At 47.9% G+C, this 15,417-nt stretch overlaps 1 protein-coding gene across 4 annotated transcripts in view; it reads left to right on the top strand.

Moving 5' to 3' along the window:
* POP1 (POP1 homolog, ribonuclease P/MRP subunit) overlaps positions 1-15,417 on the top strand; it is a 56,168-nt gene that overhangs the window by 12,521 nt on the left and 28,230 nt on the right. For all 4 annotated transcript variants that reach the window (XM_040432843.1, XM_040432845.1, XM_040432844.1 and 1 more), the window contains 5 exons: positions 5,477-5,599; positions 6,201-6,376; positions 6,710-6,958; positions 7,588-7,675; positions 8,050-8,237. In XM_040432843.1, coding sequence (XP_040288777.1) covers positions 5,477-5,599; positions 6,201-6,376; positions 6,710-6,958; positions 7,588-7,675; positions 8,050-8,237 — 824 coding nt within the window. The remainder of the gene's footprint in view (positions 1-5,476; positions 5,600-6,200; positions 6,377-6,709; positions 6,959-7,587; positions 7,676-8,049; positions 8,238-15,417) is intronic.

Raw genomic sequence — 15,417 nt, 5'->3', positions numbered from 1 at the left:
CGGCGCCCAGGACTAAATGGTGAGTGCTGAGACATCGCTGGGCGCCGCTCTGTGTGGCCTAATAGTGAAAGTCTGGACTCATATACAGTAGTCAGTCTTTAACACATACAGGAGGCGGGTGCCGGCAGCAGAATCGCATTGCCGGCACCCTGCCCCTGACAGGGAGCTGCGATCAGCGGTGGTCCAAAATCATTGGTGGTGCAGTGTGCCCCCCCCCCCTCAATCCCCCCATCCCATTAAAATCATTGGTGGCACAGTGCGCCGGCCCCTCTCAACCCTCTAGTATTAAAATCATTGGTGGCAGTGGCCACAGGGACCTCTCCACTCCCCCTCATTGGTGGTGCAGTGGCAGCTTCTGATCGGAGCCCCAGCTGTGTAAGCCTGGGGCTCCGATCGGTTACCATGGCAGCCAGGACGCTACAGAAGCCCTGGTTGCCATGGTAACATCCCTGATGCTGTGTGCACAAAGCACAGAGCAGCAGGGACAGTGTGGAGTCCTATTCACCCTGATAGAGATCTATCAGGGTGAATAGGAAAAGGGATGAAAGATCCCAGGTTCTCGCCCCTAAGGGGGGAAATAGTTATTAAATAAAAAGTGAAAAAAAACAAACACTAAAATATGAAGTATAAATCACCCCCCTTTTCCCAATTTCACATATAAAATATATAAATAAACATATTACATCGCCACGTCAGAAAAGTCCAAACTATTAAAATATAAAAAAAAAATCTAGGTGGTGAATGCCGGAACAGAAAAAATAAAATAAAAACTGCGCGATTCGCCATTTTTAAAAATGAGGAATGCACGTGGCTTTTTTTGTTTATTTTTTTCGCGTGGTATCGAATGGTATCGAGTATCGCAATACTTTTTCATGGTATCGAAACCGAATCAAAAATTTGGTATCGCAACAACTCTAAGAGTATCTATATCCTTCTGGAGATATGGCCTCCAGTACTGCGCACAATACTCCAAGTGAGGTCTCACCAGTGTTCTGTACAGCGGCATAAGCACTTCACTCTTTCTACTGCTTATACCTCTCCCTATACATCCAAGCATTCTGCTGGCATTTCGTGCTGCTCTATTACATTGTCTTCCCACCTTTAAGTCTTCTGAAATAATTACTCCTAAATCCCTTTCCTCAGATACTGAGGTCAGGACTGTGTCAAATATTCTATATTCTGCCCTTGGGTTTTTACGCCCCAGGTGCATTATCTTGCACTTATCCACATTAAATTTCAGTTTCCAGAGTTCTGACCATTCTTCTAGTTTTCCTAAATCCTTTTCCATTTGGCGTTTCCCTCCAGGAACATCAACCCTGTTACCTATCTTTGTGTCATCAGCAAAAAGACAAACCTTACCAGCGAGGCCTTTTGCAATATCACTTATGAAGATATTAAACAAAATCGGTCCCAGTACAGATCCCTGTGGAACCCCACTGGTAACATGACCTTGTTTTGAATGTTCTCCATTGACTACAACCCTCTGTTGTCTGTCACTCAGCCACTGCCTAATCCACTCAACAATATGGGAGTCCATGCTCAATGACTGCAGTTTATTGATAAGTCTTCTATGTGGGACAGTGTCAAAAGCCTTACTAAAATCTAGATATGCGATGTCTACTGCACCTCCACCGTCTATTATTTTATTCACCCAGTCAAAAAAATCTATAAGATTTGTTTGACATGATCTCCCTGAAGTAAACCCATGTTGTTTTTCATCTTGCAATCCATGGGATTTTAGATGTTCCACAATCCTATCCTTTAATAGGGTTTCCATTAATTTGCCTACTATTGATGTCAGACTCACTGGTCTATAGTTGCTCGATTCCTCCCTACTACCTTTCTTGTGAATGGGCACGACATTTGCCAATTTCCAATCTTCCGGGACGACTCCTGTTACTAATGATTGGTTAAATAAATCTGTTAACGGTTTTGCCAGCTCACCACTAAGCTCTTTTAATAATTTTGGGTGTATCTCATCAGGCCCCTGTGACTTATTTGTCTTCACCTTAGACAGCAAACTTAGAACATCTTCCTCTGTAAAGATACATGCATCAAACGATTTATTAGTCATTCTTTCTAGTGGAGGTCCTTCTCCTTTTTCTTTTGTAAAAACTGAACAGAAGTATTCATTAAGGCAGTCGGCTAGCCCTTTATTCTCTTCTACATACCTTCCGTCCTTTGTTTTTAATTTAGTTATTCCTTGTTTTAATTTCCTTTTTTCATTTGTATATCTGAAGAATGTCTTATCCCCTTTTTTCATAGACTGAGCTAGTTTTTCTTCTGCCTGCGCTTTAGAAGTTCTTATAACTTGCTTAGCCTCTCTCTGCCTAATCTTGTAGATTTCCTTATCTTCATTGCTCTGGGTTTTTTTATAATTACAAAATGCTAGCTTTTTATTTTTAATGATTTGGGCCACTTCTGCTGAGTACCACAGTGGTCTCTTCCTTTTTTTGCTTTTACTGACAAGTCTAATGCAATTTTCTGTTGCCTTCAATAATGCACCTTTTAAGTAGTCCCATTTCTCCTGGACTCCATGTAATCCGTTCCAGTCTGATAAGGACTCATTTATGACTAATTTCATTTTTGAAAAGTCTGTTTTTCTAAAATCTAAAACTTTTGTTTTTGTGTGGTGGGACTCTTTCACAGTTCTTATATTAAACCACACTGACTGGTGATCACTAGATCCCAAGGTTTCGCCTACAATGACATCATATACCGAATCCCCGTTTGTGAATACCAAATCCAAAATGGCCTCCCTCCGGGTTGGCTCCTCAACCACTTGTTGTAGAGATAACCCCAGTAGGGAATTTTGAATATCTGTACTCCTGGTAGAACTTGCTATTTTGGTTTTCCAGTTTATATCTGGAAGATTGAAATCTCCCATAATGATAACTTCTCCTTTCATTGTCATTTTAGCTATTTCTTCAACTAGTAGATCATCTAGTTCTTTAACTTGACCAGGTGGTCTATATATCACACCTACACGAGTTACTGCATGGTTAGCAAACTGCAACGTAACCCAAACTGACTCTATGTTGGCCTCACCAACTTGTATTAGGTTAGATTTAATGCTATCTTTCACATACAGGGCCACTCCTCCTCCTTTCTTGCCTTCTCTGTCTCTTCTGTATAAAGAGTACCCTGGTATGGTTATGTCCCAGTCATTTCTTTCATTAAACCATGTCTCCGTAACAGCCACTAAATCTACATTCTCAGATGCCATTATTGACCCAAGTTCATTGATTTTTTTACCTAAACTGCGAGCATTTGTAGACAGGACTCTGAGCTTATCATTTCTTAACCTCTGTGCTTCTGACCTGTTCTGGCATTGTTCCGGGGGGCAATTGGACTCTTTTATTTTCACTCTTTTGCCCCCCCTTACTAGTTTAAATACTCTTTCGCAAATTCTTGGAGTTGTTCACTAAGTACATTTGTTCCTTTGAGAGAAAGATGCAAGCCATCTTTTTTGTACAGTTCCTTTCTATTCCAAATAGAGCTATCATGAGAAACAAAGCCAAATCCTTGCTCTTGACACCATTTACCAAGCCATATGTTGAACTCCTTTATGCGCCTCTGCCTATCATTCTGAACATTATGCACAGGCAGAACTTCAGAAAATGAAATGGTGGATGCAAAATCCTGTACGTCATTACCAAGTGTGATAAAAGATTTTTTCACCTCTGACACTTCATTGCAAGCCAGGTCATTTGTCCCTAGATGGACAAGAACATCCACGTCCCCTTCCTGCTTTGCTTGCTTAACAATATTAATAATACGTCTTCTATCTCTTCTAGCAGTTGCCCCAGGGAGACATCTCACAAAACCATTTTCTTTAAGCTCCACACTTCTTATGATTGAATCACCCAGCAACAGCTGCTTCCTTTGAGACTTCACTTTATCTTTTTTGTTGCATACATTAGACATAGGAGTCGATGGTTTCTCACCCTCTGTGCTTGAGTCCATATCCATGTTGTCCTTACATTCTGAGAGTGCTGCAAATGAATTATGGAGAACCACCGACTGTGGGACATGTCTTCTATCCACCACTCTAAGTCTTCCAGAACCTACAGTAACCCATCTGCCATTTCTGGGGGTCCTCTGTGGCAGTGGCATTGCAGCGGTCCTAGCTGGAGTTTGTTTAACAGATAATTTAAATATTTCAGCTTTCAAAAATGCAAATTCCTGCTGCAGTAAGGAGAACTGTCTACAGATCTGACAGTATCCGAATCTCCAAAGAGTGGAACATGAAATAAATGCACAACAATTCCTGCACTGAACCAAGTCTGCCATTTTAAAGAGGAGAAAAAAATAAAAAAATAAAAATAAATTTGTAACTTTAAATCAAACAAATCTTACCTTTTTTTTTTTTGTATTGTTTCCACCTTCCAGCCTACCTCCTGACTATCTCCTGCAATATCTCTTTACTAGTACTTAATGTAGTACTTGCAGCTAATGAATTAGGCCAGCTAATGAGTCTGTCTCTATATATACACACACTCCTTTCCAAACTCCTCCCCCAGCAACAAATGTAACACCTTAGTGAGATAGGCTCATTAGCAAACGCACAATAGCAAACAGCTGACCGAATTCCTTTACCTCTTCTCAAGCAATGATCAGCAAAAACAACACAGATGAGCCAGTTGGAGACTCTAAGCCAATCTCTTGCAGTATCTCTGGAATCTCTTCTTGTCTCCTGCAATATCTCTTTACTAGTACTTAATGTAGTACTTGAAGCTAGTACTTGCAGCTAATGAATTAGCGGACGCAGTATAGAGGCAAGAACAAGTTCTTTGGATCAAACAGTTCAGTGTTTTATTCACACTTTAGGCAAGTGACAAAACAAGCAGTCCTAATCAAACAAAAAGTCACCTTGCGGTGTTGGTGGTAATTCACACCATGCAGCAATTCTGCCTCTGAGTCCTCATAGCAGCACCAACCTTTTTTTATGCCAAACAGGTAGCAAGTCTTCATCCAGACACAAGCCTCTCAGATCCCAACACAGAGACATGGCTTCTGAGCCCAGCTGCCTATTTAAGGACAACCAGCATTTAAAGTCCGGTATTTGACCTCACCTGGCTGTAAATCAACCCAGCAGCACATGCTGGGAGGAAAATATCTGTTTTCCCAGACACAACCTCTCTGTCACACATGGTTATCGCCAATCTCGCCAATCCTCCACCACTTCCGTTCTGACGCTGCCAGGATCTCCTGCTGCTTTCTATGCTTTGTGGTCGATACCAGTGAAATGTCCGCTGCCTCAGCCAGTGATAGGCTGAGTGGACATTTCCTGCATGTTGAGAGACAACAGAGAACATTGGGGGGCCCGGACAGTATCAGAAAGGTCAGCGGGGTACTGGTGAAGTGAATGTTCTTTTATTTAGTTTTTTAATTGCACCGTCATAACTTTTACTCGGCCAACAATGCGGCTGATTACACAGATGGACCCATTGTTAATTCTTGTTACTTTTTGTAGGCACTAGCCCTGGCTCCTCTGGGCAGCAGCATAGGGGTGCCCACCAGTCACACTTCCACTCTAGGGGTGGTAGAGGAAGGGGAGCACCCAGCGAGTCTCAGCCAATTCCAAAATATGTGACAGGTAAGTGCATGCTGTGTGTGTTTCTTTTCTACTATGCATAGATACAGTGTGTGGTTTTATATTCTGCCATCACATTGCTTTTGTAGTTGTTCGCAAGTTTAAAATGATTGAAAATTAAAGGTGAATGTCATTAAAGGCATCTATACTGATGACCTACCCTCTGGATAGGTCATCAGTATCTGATTGGTGGTGGTCCGACACACAGGACCCCCACCGATCAGCTGTTTGAGAAGGCACCAGTGCTCGCTGTAGCGCTGCGGCCTTCTCTCAGCTTTCTGAAGGCCATGTGACGTCACGTTCATTGGTCACATGGTCTCCGCACAGTTCAGCCCCATTGAAGTGAATGGGGCTGAGCTGCAATACCAAGCCCAACCGCGATACAATGTATGGCACTGTGCTTGGTGAGCAGGGAGAAGGCTGCGGCACTCACAGGCTGATCGGCGGGGGTTCCGGGTGTCTGACACCCCCTCCCCTGATCAGATACCGATAACCTATCCAGAGCATAGGTCATCTGTATGCAAGTCTCGGAAAATGGACCGTATAATCACTGTATTGAGTTACTATAATTTGGCACGTCTGTCATGTGTTCGTTCTTCTCCAGCATCAATGTTTGCACAGGCCCGAGCTGCAGAAATAAACGCCATGGTGAGGGCCGTCTCTCAGAAATCTTCCAACTCCCTGGTGTTTCAGTCTTTACCCAGACACATGCGCAGACGAGCCATGGGGCACAACATTAAGCGGTTGCCTAGAAGATTACGTGAAATTGCTAAAAAAGAGGTATGTTTAGACATTTTATGTTCTTAAATTTTGCATTTGTTATGGTTGACCTTGCAGCCTATAGAATATTTTGGCAACAATATATCTCTTGGCTACTGTTAACCACCATTCACATATATTGGATCATTTCTGCAATGTGTGAACTTACGCTTGGCTAGTATAATTTGTGTTGCTTCCAAATATTTAAGTGGTTGTCCAGTGTTTACTAAGTGATGGCTTATCCTCAGGATAGACCATGCAGGGTGTCGAACCCCCGCTGATCAGGTGGGAGAGACCATCACTTAATAAAGCTGGACAACCACTTTAAAGATTCTTACACTTATCTGTACTTAGATGGAGAAAACCATGCACCAGAAGAAAGAACAGTCCAAAAGCAAATGTCGGAAGGCACGGAGACGCCACGGCAATCTTCAGCTCGAGTTTAACCGAAGGCAGAGGAAGAACATCTGGCTGGAGACCCACATATGGCATGCTAAGCGTTACCACATGCTGAAGAAATGGGGGTACTGCTTGGCACACCGACCTACGATGAAGAGCTACAGAGCATGTTACCGGGCCATGTCTACTCATTGTCTACTTCAGGTGATAATTTTATAAGCTCACTTAGTCTGGCCTTGCTGTGTTGGTTACAATGAACTGATGGCTCTTTCACATTGTCGCCTATGTGTTAAAACTAAAGTGAGTGCTAGAAACCTGAAGAACCTCATTACCAATTTACATTTACCAAGCTTGTTAGATTTATTTTTTTAAAGGGCTCAAATATTGCAGGAGTATTCCTTGGATAGGCTACCAGTCCTCGATTTGCCAATGGCATGTCTGCTTTTAACTCTAGAGGTGGCTAGCATAAACTGCTGTGGTAGAGAAGTGCCACCAACCTTGTCTCCTGTCTTCTCCACTCGGCCCCTTGTGAGCTGCCGCCTGGCCAAACATAGCGGTCATCCCTGTGACCCACTGGAACAGCGGAAGTGGCATGGTGTTCTGTCCTAGCACCGATGCAACTCTGTGCTAGCGGTAGCAGAGCTCCTCATCATTGGAGATTAACCTATTGAGTGTCCCTTGTTGGAGCATGTACAGATCAGCAAGGGTTGTCCACCCAAATAATCTCCCTTCTTTTCGAAGACTTTGTTTTCAGCAAAAAGGAAATGGAATTAAACCAACTCGGTGCTATGGTGACCAATATTTTGTATGACAATTCTGCTCTGATTTTCTAGGACCTGACTTACTACTGTTGTGTGGAGCTATTGGGAAAAGAAGAAGATCTCTTGTTGGCACTGTCAAGGCTTTGCAGTGTAGATGCAGGTATTAATTAGCTTTCAACCATCCTTTTGTCCTCTGAATTGATGTTCTTATACTTGATGTGTAGAAATGGTATTAAAAATGTCATGAGTTGTGGCCTTTTCAGTAGTGAACACAACTTGGGATCAGGTCCAACTGGGTTCGACTTACACGCTTTCTGGGTTGCACTGTTGGGACACGCCTTGAGGAAAAACCGTGACTTATACACTGACGTGCCCTTAGTCTAGTGGTAGACATATGTAACTGTATTGGCGTTCAGTTGTGTACATTCGGAGGGATGATCCTACTGAGCGTTAATTCTAAATGTGGTGTAAATTAAGCTTTAGTAACCTTACTACTAGAAGTCTGATTTCTGATCTTTTTTTTTTTTTGCCCAGGTCCAACATTTATGGCCGCCCCATGTATATCTGGGAAGCGACAGGGCTCCCTAGTTCTCTACAGAGCTGATAAATACCCAGGGGAGGCGCTAGGTCACATCACCTTCATATGGAAGCCCCGAAATGTTTCAGAAATGGCATGTGATAAGAGACAGCTTTGGATATGGATGCACCCAGCCCTCAAAGAGGTAATGAAATGCAGACTCGCTGAGCGTTACACCATGGCACAGCTGTGTAGGTCGTGTGGTGACTGGAGGGGAGCAGCTTGGTAGCATCAATGTTTCGGTCCTCATCTCCATCTGTGTTAGGGCTCATGCACACGACCGTATGTGTATTGTGGTCTGCAACACACAGATCTGGCCCCTAATAGAACAGTCCTATTCTTGTCCGTTATGCGGAAAATAATAGAACATATTTTTTTTGTTTTTTTTGGAGAATGGACATATGGAGACGCAATGCACACACAGTCATTTCTATTTTTTTGTAGACACATTGAAGTGAATGGTTCCGCATAAGGGCCACAAAAAATTAAAAAATAAAATGGAACGGACACGGAAAGAAAATATGTTCGTGGGCATGAGCTCATGCCTTCTTGTTGCCCATATTGCATTTGTACGTTGTGCCAGTTCTGATTTGACGTACTGAGTGATATAACATGAAAATGGAAGCATGCAGTGGTTCTCGGCTGGGATGTTTTGTAAGTGGAAAAGTGGCTTGGTGGAAGGTGTTCATTAATAAGGCAAAAAGTGGTGGATGAGTTTGTGTATGAACACCATATATTTAATTCATACCATATAGGGGAAGACTTTTCAAAGCTAGTGTAAAATAGAACTGGCTTAGGCTACTTTCACACTAGTGTTTCTGTTTTCCGGTATTGAGATCCGTCATAAGGTCTCAATACCGGAAAAAAAATGCTCCTGTTTAGTCCCCATTAATTGTCAATGGGGACAAAACGTAACTGAACAGAATGCTCCGTTCCATTTTGGTTGCGTTCTCATACAGGAGAGCATGCTGCGGTTTTCTTACCCTCATGGGATGCGGACCAAGACGGATCTATCATGACCCACAATGCAAATCAATGGGGACGCATCCGTTTTCTCTGACACAATAGAAAACTGATCCGTCCTCCTTTTGACTTTCAGTGGAGTTCATGACGGATCCGTCATTGTTATGTTAAAGATAATTTCTCGCCCAGTTTCCTTGGGGGACACAGAAGACCTTGGGTATAGCTCATCTCCATAGGAGGCGTGACACTAAGTGAAGACTGTTAAGCCCCTCCTCCACAGCTATACCCTCAGCCTGGAGAGAGAGAGAGAGACTGCCAGTTTTTGCTTAGTGTCCAAGGAGGCAAGACACTCCCTGCTCTGCAGGGCTGGTTTCTCCTTGTTTAAATTTTAGATTTTTACTTTTTTCTTTTCTTTTTGTTCCAGATCATCAGGGATAACAGAGACGCACTAGACCTCTCTGTTTCTCCCGGGGTTGAGCTGCGCCAGTGCCGGTCACCCGCACTGCTGCCTCCCCCACAGAAGACAAGGTGGATCAGGGCAGCCCAGCTCCCCTACATCCCGCCAGCGCAAGGGTCGCCCGCACGCCAAGTCCCTCTTCCAGCGTCCTGCCACTACGGTGCCAGTAGCTGAAGGGGCGACCCTGCTGGAATGGACCGAGGGTGAAGACGGCTGTGGTAAGAGAGAGGCTTCTCCAGCCCTACGTCCCCCACCCCCCCACCCTGGTCTCCTGCGTGCCTGACCCCCATACTGGGCCTCTAGTCCCCTGCTGGATCTATGCTGGGCCCCCATAGACATGCAGCCAGTGGCTGTCTCCACAGCCAGCTACAGAAGCGGCAACATAGTTTATTTCTCTATCAGCACAGGCACCCGGTACATCTCCTACCGGAGTGTTGCTCCAGGCCTGAGGCTCCTGACTGCTTTGGAGTCAGGCCTCGCCTCCGGCCGACATTGGTATTCCGGTGCGGCCGGGCGCCGCAAAAATCTTAGCCCAGGCTCCGCGGCCTGCTAGGCCGCCATTCCGGGTCCCTGACTTTTCCGGCCGGCGGGGTGGGCTCCCGCGGCCGGCAAGCCGCCATTCCGAGCCCCTGACTCTTCCGGCCGGCGGGGTGGGCTCCCGCGGCCGGCAAGCCACCATTCTGGGCCCCTGACTCTTCCGGCCGGCGGGGTGGGCTCCCGCGGCCGGCAAGCCGCCATTCTGGGCCCCTGACTCTTCCGGCCGGCGGGGTGGGCTCCCGCGGCCGGCTTTGGGCTTGACTTCTAGGCCCAGCAGGCCCCGGCCGACCGTCGGTGCCGGTCGGTGGGGCTCCGCAAATTTTGGCCCAGGCTTCGCGGCCTGCTGGGCCGCAATTCCGACCGGCCCGCGGGGTGGGCACCCGCGGCCGGTTTGATGCGCCGCTCCGCCTCATGTCCCGGCGGTACATACCGGGCGCCGCAAAATTTAGACCCCGGCTTCACGGCCTACTAGGCCGCAAAATTCCAGCCTCTGGTGGAGGGGGCGGGAACTTCTCCAGGCGCGAATTCTTCCCGCCGGGAGGTTCCTCCGCCCCCAGGGGATCGCAGCGCCGCCCTCCAGGCCGGATCCATGTTAACCCTTTGGGTACAGGCCGGATCCCAATGGGCCTGTATGGCTGGCCCCCCTTTTTCCTTTTTCCTGACTACTGTGCCCCTATATGGAGGCTGTGTTTTAAAAAAAAAAAAAAAAAAAAGAAATAATATATATATATATATATATATATATATATATATATATATATATATATATATATATATATATAATAACAGATTTCTTTTGGACTGCGCAGGACGCTGCAGCCTCATCAGTAGTGCTGCATGTCTGCATGCCCTCTTTCCACAGGCGGCATAGTGTTGCGCTCCCAACCTGCGTCGCTGCTAGGGCATTTCCCCTTTTAGGCGGTTTTCCTGCCCTCTTCCAGGATACGGCGCCGGCCAAGTGCATGCGGCCCTTCCGTAGGCAGCATTCATCATCTCTCCAGTTATGGTGCCTGCCATGTGCATCCCCCCCTCCTAGGCGGGATACTGCACTCTCCCTGGCTGCCGGCTGGCCATGTGCATGACCCCCTTTTAGGCGGAATACTGCACCTTCACCGGATACGGTGCTGACCATGTGCACGACCCCCTTCCATAGGCGGAATGCTGCACTCTCTATGGATTTGCTGCCGGCCATGTGCACGACCCCCTTCTCTAGGCGGAACGCTGCACTCTCACTGGATTCACTGCCGGCCATGTGCGTGACCCCCTTCCATGGGCGGAACGCAGCGCTCTCACTGGATTAGTTGCCGATCATGTGCATGACCCCCCTTTTTAGGCGGAATACTGCACTCTCACCGGATACGGTACTGGCTATGTGCACGACCCCCTTCCATAGGCGGAACGCTGCACTCTCTCTGATGGGCTATGATGTACTTATGTACTATGTTACTATGCTGCACTCTCACTGGTTTCGCTGCCGGCCATAGGCATGACTCAGGCAGCATACATTCATCCCTCTGTCTGTGGTTGTTTTCTCGCAGGTACGTTACTGGCCATGTGCATGTACCCCATACATGGCGGGGTGCTTGCACTCTCGCTGGATCCGCTGTCGGCCATATGCATGACCCCTCTTCCGTGGGCGGTGTACGCACTCTCGCTGGATTCGCTGCCTGCCATGGGCATGCCTTCCTTCCTCAGGTGACATACACACATTCTCACTGACTGTGTTTGTCTCTCACCAGTACGTTGCTGGCCATGTGTATGACTCCCATACATGGCGGGTGCACGCACTCTCCCTGGATGAGATGCTGGCCATGTGCATTACCCCCCCTTTTTTTCTGGGCGGCATGCTACACTCTCACCGGATACCTTGCTGGCCATGAGCATGGCCCTCTAACATGGGTGGAACGCTTGCACTCCCATTGGATACGGTGCTGGCCTTGTGCGTGACCACCCCACATTCCATGGGCAGAATTTGGCACGCTCATGAGATTCACGGCTGTCCTTGTATGGCTGTGCTGGACTTGTACATGTCCCCCTTCATTGGCAGAGTAGTTGCACTCTCGCTAAGTCAGTGTTGGGTGTATTATTGCACACTCACTTAATGCTAGGATAACCCTGTGCATGTTCCCCTTTCACTAGGTGGACCTCCTGCGTTCCTGCTGGATTATAGGGTATGTCCTGCTTCTCTGAAGTAGGTACGGCCTTAGGCATCACTCCCTTTTGGGACCGGCCTTTGCACTCTTGCCGACTGCAGTTTGCCAGATACAATTTCCCCCCTTTCGGGGTGGACTGCTTGCGTTCCATCGCATGCTATACTAGGCTTGTGCATAACTCCCTTGCAGGTTGCACTTTGCAATTACGTACATGCTGTGGCACTCTGTGGCGAGCCCCCTTTTTCGCTGAATTAACCTTTTTGCAGTGAGCGGACGTTCTTGTGCGTTGTTTGGGCCGTGTATGCCTTCTCCTCCTGTAGGTGGGTTGGCCTTCTCACTGCTTACGGGCTGCTCGTACGTATGCCTCATCTGCTTCCTGCGGCATACTTTTGTTTTCTTGGGATACGATGCTTGCCGCAAGCCTTGCACTCGTCTCTAAGGAGTTAATTCTGTCCACCTGACCCGGACGGGCTCTACTTGCTCTCTGCTGCACGGAGCTGGGTGGTACTCATTCATTTAGTTGGCCCTTCATCCCAGGGAGTGTTCGTGGTTCCTAGATGCGTGCCCATTCGTCCTTCTGCGGTATTGTTTCCCTGCGCTAGTGGTCACATGGTCGAGAGTGCTGTTGTCTGGAGCGCCCCTCGAATTCTTCGTTGGCTCTGGCAGGACTGCGGTTCCCTTGCCTGCTGCAATTTCCTCCTCTTCGGATGTAGTGTGGTATGAGTCCTTCCTCTTGGCGCCTCTACGCTTCAGTCTGATCTGCTACCAGGTGCGGGCCGCTTTTCTCGGGAAGGTCACCCAAATTCGCTTGGGTGCTCGATTACCCAGGTCGGAGGACCTCCACCTTGGGTTCTTCAGGGTATTCGCCTTCTGCGAGGCGGTGAACCGGGCATCTCACAGTGTAGCAGGGTTCTGCTTTTGAGCTGTCCTATGGCTTCCCTGTTGCCCACTCCTCCGTTCGGTTGGAGGGGGTTATGCCGGCCTCTGTCTCGACTACCTTATCTCGCCGGCTCTGTTTGGCTCCCGCTCGGTACAGATCACTCCGATGTGGCTTCTGTCCCGCCAGACTTCAGAGGTTGTTCCTTCACTGTCCTCCCCTCTGGGGAGAGCATGGTTGTTCATGTGGATGGTTCCGGTGTTCCTTTTGGCCTCGTACTGTCTCCCTTGTTCACACTGGCTGTATTAGCTGTGCCTATTTACCGAGTCTACCGCGTTCTGTCCTCCCGCTGAGTGCAGATTGCGTGGTCCATTCTAAGACAATGGTCCTGCTGTAGACTTACCTTCTCGGTAACTTGGGGGGACTACCTTTCGGTCCAGATTGTCCTTTGATCTCCCACACCGGGACTGTAGAACATGGCTACATCAGCATGGACTTTAGCCTGTCTTGTCCTGGCATCTGGCGGATACTGGGCGGACCCTTTGGTTCCGTTCCGTCTGTCCTTCTGCTCCCCCACTCGGGTGGATACGGGACAACGTTGCTCGGGGGCCGACGGGACCAGTTTTGTCGACTTCTGCCCGTGTTACTGGTCTGCGCCTGATCACATTGGGTTTTCGCCCGCTTGCCAGGCGACTCCAGCGGGTTCGCTACTGTCCGCTCCTGGCTGTATTTCGTCCAGGATCTGTCGTAAGACTTATGGTTTTTTTGTCTGGGGTTCTGTGGGAAGCTGTGCATTCCCCACTCTGACTTTTTCTCTCCCCATGGTTCTGTCTTTTTTCCAGTCGGGCCTGGACCTGGGACTGGGATTCCTTTACTTGAGGTGTCAAGTGTCAGCGCTGTTCTTCCTCTTCCAGCGTTCCCCGGCCCTCTGGGCCTGTCAAGACCTTCTTACTCGAAATGGCTCTTTGGTTCCTCTGTACTGTCCTTCGGTACCGCCCTGGGAACTACATACTGAGCTCTCGGCGCTCCAATCTTTTCCTTGGAGCCGTTACAGAAGTTCTCTCTACCCTGCCTGTCCTGTACGGTTGTGTTTCCGTATCAGTCGTGTCTCTGACGGGTGCCTGAATGGCCCCTTTTTGTTCTGAGCCTTCTGTCTTTTCCCAGGACAGGGCTGTTTCTACATCCCGTTCCTTCCTTCTGAAGGTGGTGTTGCCTTTCGCTTCAACACTTCACCGATTTGGACGTTGTTTGGGCCTTGCCGGTTTTACTTGGAGATCTCCGACTCTTGTCGACGTTCGGTCTCTTGGGTTTCCTGGAGGTCCGCGCTTAGAGTTGATGGACTCCAGGGTGGTTTTCCTCCGCTTTATCAGATTGGCTATTACTGAGGTTACCGCACCGAGGGCAGGATTCTGCCTTTGCTGTCACCGTTCATTTCACCAGAGCGGTCGGTGCCTCCTGGGCCGGAGGCTTTGGGCTTCGGCCATGCATTTGAGCAAGGCGGCCACAGGTCTTCCTTGCACGCTTTACAGAGTTCTACAGGGTGCATACTCTGGCTTCTGCGTATGCTGCCTTGGTCCGCCTGGGTCTGCAGGCGGCGGTTCCTTGATGCCTTCGGGTGCTTCGCCTTGGAGCTGTGGTCCCTCCCCTTTTGGACTGCTTTTGAACGTCCCAAGGTCTTCTGTGTCCCCCAAGGAGACTGGGCGAGAAAACGAGATTTTTGTATAACTTACCAGTAAAATCTCTTTCTCGCTCTTTCCTTGGGGGACACAGCACCCACCCATTCATTGTTTTTCTCTACACGGTTTCCGAGTTTGTGTTACCCGTTGGGTAGTTGGCTTGTTGGTTCCTTGTTGGACTTTGCCTTTTCTCACTGCTTGGACACGCAACTGGCAGTCTCTCTCTCCAGGCTGAGGGTATAGCTGTGGAGGAGGGGCTTAACAGTCTTCACTTAGTGTCACGCCTCCTATGGAGATGAGCTATACCCAAGGTCTTCTGTGTCCCCCAAGGAAAGAGCGAGAAAGAGATTTTACTGGTAAGTTATACAAAAATCTCGTTACAACCTGATCCATTCATAACGGATGCAGACGGTTGTATTATCAGTAACGGAAGCATTTTTGCTGAACCCTGCCGGCTCCAGTAAAAACGCTAGTGTGAAAGTAGCCTTCGTTGCCCATATCAACCATACAGATTCCACCTTTCATTTTTCACAGCTCCTTTTGGAAAATGAACGGTTTGAATTCCCACAGTGGATAATGGAAGTTTGCAATGTAGGGGCATTTTGACCATGTGCCTCCATGTCTTCTGATCTGATGTGAGACATATGGACCACAAGGACACA

Source organism: Bufo bufo, chromosome 5 (assembly GCF_905171765.1).
Source record: "Bufo bufo chromosome 5, aBufBuf1.1, whole genome shotgun sequence".
In the NCBI taxonomy this organism is placed as follows: Eukaryota; Metazoa; Chordata; class Amphibia; order Anura; family Bufonidae; genus Bufo; species Bufo bufo.
The sequence above is the reverse complement of the archived record's forward strand: the minus strand, read 5'-3'. Positions and strand labels throughout refer to the sequence as shown.